The sequence below is a fragment of the Podarcis erhardii genome (assembly GCF_964252035.2).
Source record: "Podarcis erhardii genome assembly, chromosome: 3".
Taxonomy (NCBI): domain Eukaryota; kingdom Metazoa; phylum Chordata; class Lepidosauria; order Squamata; family Lacertidae; genus Podarcis; species Podarcis erhardii.
In genome coordinates this window covers 19,026,434-19,033,153 of record NC_138507.1, presented here as the reverse complement: position 1 = coordinate 19,033,153, position 6,720 = coordinate 19,026,434, and the positions used below count along the sequence as shown (strand labels likewise).

Genomic DNA, 6,720 nt, shown 5'->3' with positions numbered 1-6,720 from the left:
CGTTGGAAGGAAAGAATTTGTGATGGCAACCCATGCTCAAACAGATCAGTCACAGCAGCACAGGGAGTGGTTTTTTCCAAAGCTAAAACACCTTCAAATCAGGTATTGGGTGAAGGCTGAATCCACGCTCTGCCCAAGCAGCCGATAAGCAGAATATTAGCGATTTTTAAAGGCTGCATGTGAGAACTACATACAGAGGATGCATTTTGCACATTCAATTTTCAACTCAGGTGAGAATACACACCTGTAAGCTTATTTGTGTATGTGTAGTGCCCCTGTCCAGATTGGGGTAAGGGGAGGGCGACCAAGATGTTAAAGGTGTGGCAACCAAGCCTTCTGAGGAACGGATGAGGGGGTCAAGCATTGCTAAGCCTGCAGAAGAGAAGACTTGAGAGGTGATGAGAGTGATCTTCAAATATCGGAAGGCCTGTCACGTTGAAGATGGCGAGAACTTTTCTGATCTAGAGGGTAGGACCTGAACTGATGGAATGAAAGAAGGCATTACAAGAAAAAGGAGATTCCAACTAAACACGAGAAAGAACTTTTCTGAGGGTAAGAGCTTTTGGACTGTGGAAATGTCTTGGAACGTGGTGGACTCCTTTATTGGATGTTTCTAAACAGAGGTTTGATGGCCATATATCAGAGATTCTTTCGCTGCGATTCCTGCATTGCAGGAGCCTCCTATTTTCCAGGGACATCCCTGATTTAGAGAAGCCATCCCGGTTTCTGATTTAACCCCAGGATGTCCTGCTTTTCCTTAGGATGTCCCTATTTTGATCAGATAAATGTTGGAGGGTACAGAGTTATCCAACCCCACAAGCCGTCTGAAGGCAGATGGTTTTTTAAAAATGTTTAATTATGTTTTTTATATGTGTTGGGCAGCCCAGTTAGATGGGTGGGGTAGAAATAGTAAAATTATCCTTATGGATAATGGGACGTCCCTATTTTCATCGGAGAAAATGTTGGAGGGTATTGCTCAGGGTCCCTTCCAACTTTTTGCCTTTTAAAATTTAGTTTTATGATGTGAGAGTTGGAAGGGACCCCCGAAGGCCATCTAGTCCAACCCCCTGCAATGCAAGGATCTCAGCTATAGCATCCATGACAGACAGCCATCCAACCACCTGTTTTATTAATATTATTACAGAGGTACCTTGGTTTAAGAACAGCTTAGTTTATGAACAACTTGAAGTAAGAATGCAGTAAACCCGGAAGTAGGTGTTTTGGTTTGTGAACTTTGCCTTGGAATAAGAACACGTTTCGCTTCCTGTTCCTGCTGCTATGGGAAAGTGTGCCTTGGTTTAAGAACGCTTTAGATTAAGAACGGACTTCCGGAACGGATTAAGTTCGTAAACCAAGGTACCACTGTATTTTTATTTGCATATATAATGTTCGATATACATATACATATATATATTATTAAATATTACTTATATATATATATATATATATATATATATACACACACACATACACATATGTATTTGCTTACACACTGCCATAAATACTATTAGCAATATTTAAAATAATAATAATTATTCCCCGTAAGATTCCGTAGCCCATACCCATTAAAAACCGCATGTGCTCCGTTTAGCTGCCATCCGAGCGAATATCTCAAACTAACCCGGAAGCTCCGAAACGTTCGGGAGTCTTCCTTTCTTGAATAGATCTATGGTTGGGGCCTTCCCGATGACGTCACGGCAGGAGAGACGCGCGAGGCTGCCTCAGTCCCAACGGCTGCCACGGAGGACAGTTGGGCGCGAGCGGGCACGCGCGAGGGAGGGAAGGGCGCTTTGCTCCCACGGTAGATATTTTGTGGCGGGTTGGGAGGAAGAGCTGCGGGTTGGGAACCGAACTCACATCCGAACAGCGGCCGTTAAAATAATAATAATAATAATAATAATAATAATAATAATAATAATAATAATGGACCGAGGCTCGACAGCTGAGTCTGCGCCTGCGCTGAACGTCCTGCATGATGCGCACGCAGCGTTTCGGGAGCAACGGTACGAAAGGGCGGAAGAGCTGTACAGTAGTTACATCGAGTACTGCGCATGCGCCGGCAGGTGGGAAGTCCAGTTCCAATAGACGAGATTAATATCGTGTGTGTGTTTCGCAGGGAAGCTGTTACGTATTTTCTCTCTCCCCCTCATCCAAAATCCTTCATCGTCTCTGCTGCAGTAATGAACTTCACAGCCCCTTCCCCTCGTTTTCCCTTTTAAAAGAGGGGGAAGGAAGGGGAGGCAGTGTGGTGTAGTGGTTAGAGTACCAGACTGCGTGATCTGGGAGAGCAGGATTCAAATCCTCCCACTGGGCCATGAAGCTCACTAGGTGAGCTTGGGTCAGTCACTACTGCCTCAAACTTACCTCCCAGGGTCGATGTGGAGGATAAAATGAGGAGGGGAAGGACTACTGACGTCACATTACAATCCTTGGAGAAAAGGATGGGATTTAAATGCAAGGACATGAAGATTTGGGAAAGGGACCTCCGTGTCATTTACACAGGAAGTGATTTTGCAAGCAATCCCAAGGCTGCAATTCTGTGTACTTTTACTTCAAAGGCAAGCCTCACTGTACTGGGTAAACATGCACAGGATTAGCCCTGGGTTGTTGCTTAAGATGTTGCAACAGATTTGTGACTCCTGTGTGCATCTTCTTCCTGTAGTTCCAAAGGATGGATTTTAAGCAATTTTTTGTTTTTATTCACCTAATTTTTAAAACTCACTTTATTTCAACCGTGTCTTAACTTTTTAAATGTTGACAGATTTTCTGTGTCATTTTATGTTTAGGCAGCACAATTCTTTGTAGGTGACAATAACTCTGTTCCCTTTCTTTTCATCAGTCATGATCTGGCAACAGCATTTAACAACAGGGGACAGATCAAGTATTTGAGAGTTGACTTCTATGACGCCATGGAGGATTATACATCAGCTATAGAAGCCTGGCCTGAATTTGAAGTCCCATACTATAACCGAGGATTAATATTATATAGGCTAGGTATGGAAGTAAGCTTTCATTATTGGATATTTAAATGCCTTTCTTTGTCCTAACTTAATTGGCAACATTCAGAGTAGGTTCTCTTGACAGATGGCTTTAAAACTTTCTACCTTCTGGGAACCTTTTCCACTTTGTTGAGGAACCCCAGTCTAGCAAAATTCTGAAGCAGATTCTTGTGTGCACATCAGTGCTTATCAGGCTCTTAGGCTTCACTTGTATGAAGTGAGGCTGCACCCTATCATCATCATCATCATCATCATTACTATAATTTATTATTCATACCCCACCCATCCATCTGGGTTTCCCCAGCCACCCTGGGCAGCTCCCAACAGATTAAAAAGAATAAAACATCAAATATTAAAATTTTCTCTAAACAGGGCAGACTTCAGGCTTGCAGGATCAATCCCAAGTTCCACAGAATAGAGGCTAATTCTAACTTAAAGGTAAAGGGACCCCTGACCATTAGGTCCAGTTGTGACGGACTCTGGTGCTCATCTCGCTTTATTAGCCAAGGGAGCCGGCATACAGCTTCCGGGTCATGTGGCCAGCATGACTAAGCTGCTTCTGGAGAACCAGAGCAGCACACGGAAACGCCGTTTACCTTCCCGCCAGAGCGGTACCTATTTATCTACTTGCACTTTGATGTGCTTTCAGACTGCTAGGTTGGCAGGAGCAGGGACCGAGCAATGGGAGCTCACCCCGTTGCGGGGATTCAAATTGCCGACCTTCTGATCGGCAAGTCCTAGGCTCTGTGGTTTAACCCACAGCGCCACCCACGTCCCAATTCTAACTTAAAATTAAATAATTCTATGTGCAGGAATTAGTTTTGAGCTGAACCTCTGATTAACCCCAGCTTTCTTATATTCAGCAGTATAATCAGAGTTTCTGCTGCTGCTAAACATTTGAGAGGTATCTACTTTCTGCTCCTTGCCCTAGCATAAACCCAGTGCTCTCTTGTGGTTGTGCACTGCCAGGGCTTATCAGGGGTCCTCAAACTTTTTCAGCAGGGGGCCGGTCCACTGTCCCTCAGACCTTGGGGGGGGGGCGGACTATTTTTTTAAAAAATATATAAAAGAATTCCCATGCACACTACACATATTGTATTTGTAGTGCATTTTAAATAAAAGGACACAATATTCTTTGCAAGAGCACCAGGCAGGCCCCACAAATAACCCAGAGATGCATTTTAAATAAAAGGACACATTCTACTCAGGTAAGCCACCCCCCAACTCTCCCCTACCTTCTCCACAGCATTGAATGAGCGCCGGTGGCTGCTTACCTGTGTCTTGAGAGTGGCAGGGGCTGGTGGAGGGGGAATGATGAGTGGTGCATGAAAGGGCTCCGGAGAGGGCTGTCACCAACAGAGCTCAGCCCCCTTCCTCCTCTAGGCAGGGCAGGGAGAAGCCAGGAGGAGGGAGGGAGGAGGCACTGCTGCGCTGCCGTGTGAGGGAGAGGGAGGGAGGAGGGAAAGAACATGCACACTGGCGATCCATGCGGCGATTCCTGGACCTTCCATGGGCCGGATTTAGAAGGCAATTGGGTCTGATCCAGCCCGTGGCCCTTAGTTTGCCGACCCATGGCTTATTGCTAGTGTAGGTGAGCAGTCTTTCCAGAAACCTTGTTGCCATTATCAGTCCTTCCACTGAGGAAACCCAGATTTCAGCAGAACACAGGGTAAGCCCCCCTTCTGAATGCCAACACATCCCCTTTAACAAATGGAATAAAAAGGTGATGCAAAACTGTAGCAGCACATTTCGTGATTTCCCTTGGGTTTACATAACACCGTATTCCCAAAAGATTCCACTTTAGAAATGCAGCACTGTAAAAATAAAGTGCTTGTGCAATGTTTGACCCTAGAACACAATGACCCACTTTCTAAAAGGGCACAGTGTCCATAATGTGTGTTGACTTTGTAAAAGCTGCTTTGTTTCCTGTTTGAAGATTCTGCCCTTTTACTTGTGTGCTGTGATTTATTAGATAAAAGTTTTATGAAGAAGATTCAAACTAATGTATCAGAAATAGATCAGTTCAAAGTAATGACTGACTGAAACTTTGCTTAATCTCCTGCTCAACCTGGTATATTTCTACTGTACATGTAAACGGTTTACTCAAGCATTTGGATAGTTCCTAAACACAAGTCTGCACAATTGCACTGTAATACCCATTGCTTTGTCTTATTGGGCTTATGTATTAGGATTAGTATTGCTAACTAATATATGAGGTGAAAACACCCACTGTAGGCAAAGTAACAGTGCACTAAAATGGCCTCAGAGCCAAGGGAGGGACATAACTGCTTTGTGATAGATTCTGTGGCCTACATTGTAATTCTGTCTACTCATGCAGCCAGATGACTGACTGAAGCCTCAGTCACACAGACATGCAAACATAAATTAGTTCAGAGTTTATTATTCTGTATATTAATCATTACACTATACCAAGGAATAGTATCTGGTGTGCACTTTTTGTGTCTTTGGAAAACAAAAGGGTGCAAATGATTATTATTCATTTATTAAACTTGTTAGGTCAACCCAACAAATTTGGGTTTTGTAGGGGGTTCTATGAGTGACAATGGAAGTAAGCAGTTGAAGTTTCTGCAGGGCAGCAAGATTAAATAGACTGTGTTGATAGAAGAGATACAGAAAAATAGTACAATAGTCATGCAGAGTAAGACAAATGCATCTTTTCTTCTTTTTTCTTTTTTGAGGCAGGTTTCTTTGGTGAAGCCATGAAGGATTTCAACAAGGTCTTGGAGCTAAACCCTAAGTTTGAAGATGCTTCTCTGAGTTTAAAGCAGACTATTCTTGATAAAGAAGAAAAGCTAAAAAGAAACTATTGAAATTCTACTCCAGATGAACCTGGACAAACTTGAGATTGGATTACCTGGTAATAGGAACACACATATTTTCTTTGCCTTAGGTTACCTGGTAATAGGAACACACATATTTTCCCCACCCCACTCCACTATGTTAATTTGTTAAATTTAAAGTCAGTTAATTTGAAGTGTAACCTGTTTGTACTGTGGATGTTTTCTAATGACAGAGCAGATTATTTTTTAAAAAGTACTGTATTAACCTTGTCTCGGGTTCTCTTCATTGTAGATATTGGAACCAAGGGTGGGTAACATTTTGTCTTTCTCAAGAGAGGCATTAAATTCCTTCAGGGGCCACATTCACTTATTTAAGGATTTTGCATAGTATGAAACAACCTGCCACACGTAGGACATTAGACAAATGTGACAACCAAGTCACATCGGCTCTTACAAGCAGGTTTAATAATCATTGTGTAAAGCCTTCATAGATTGATTAGTAGAGAGACTGCGAAACACCCCCCCTACATTTTAATAATATATTTCCAACGGAAAATAGCCCGCTGAGCTTGAGAGAGACAATAAGCTATAGAGATTCTATAGAAAAATAGGTCAGCATGCAGGATTACAGCCTTCCAGCACTATATGACAGATGCATGAAGCAATTCTGGCAGTGCCTTTCACAGTCCTGGGGGCCTGAAAATTTAGCAGATGGGCAGCTGCTGATTTGTAGGTTTGGTGGACTCTCCCCTTGGCTAGGATGTCTTCAGACATGGACAGTTTATGGGAAGCCTTTGGTTACATTGTAAGAAAAGTCTTAGAATGTCCAGAACAATGATGCAGATTATTTTATGCACTTCTCACGTTTCTTCTAAATTGGGATGCATCACTTCCTATAAGATCTGCGCCATTAATGTCAA

At 43.0% G+C, this 6,720-nt stretch overlaps 1 protein-coding gene across 1 annotated transcript; it reads left to right on the top strand.

The window, feature by feature from the left end:
- The first annotated feature begins 1,901 nt into the window (after positions 1-1,901).
- On the top strand, positions 1,902-6,318 carry TTC32 (tetratricopeptide repeat domain 32). The gene is made up of 3 exons (XM_081857471.1): positions 1,902-2,063; positions 2,840-2,994; positions 5,703-6,318. The coding sequence occupies exons 1-3, from the start codon at positions 1,924-1,926 to the stop codon at positions 5,828-5,830; spliced, it is 423 nt and encodes a 140-aa protein (XP_081713597.1). The 5' UTR covers positions 1,902-1,923; the 3' UTR covers positions 5,831-6,318.
- Positions 6,319-6,720: the final 402 nt, after the last annotated feature.

Coding starts and splice junctions, on each gene's coding strand:
- TTC32 (XM_081857471.1), top strand. CDS start 1,924: ATGGACCGAGGCTCGACAGCTGAGTCTGCGCCTGCGCTGAACGTCCTG. Junction 2,064..2,839: donor TACTGCGCATGCGCCGGCAG/GTGGGAAGTCCA, acceptor TCTTTTCATCAG/TCATGATCTGGCAACAGCAT. Junction 2,995..5,702: donor ATTAATATTATATAGGCTAG/GTATGGAAGTAA, acceptor TTTTTGAGGCAG/GTTTCTTTGGTGAAGCCATG.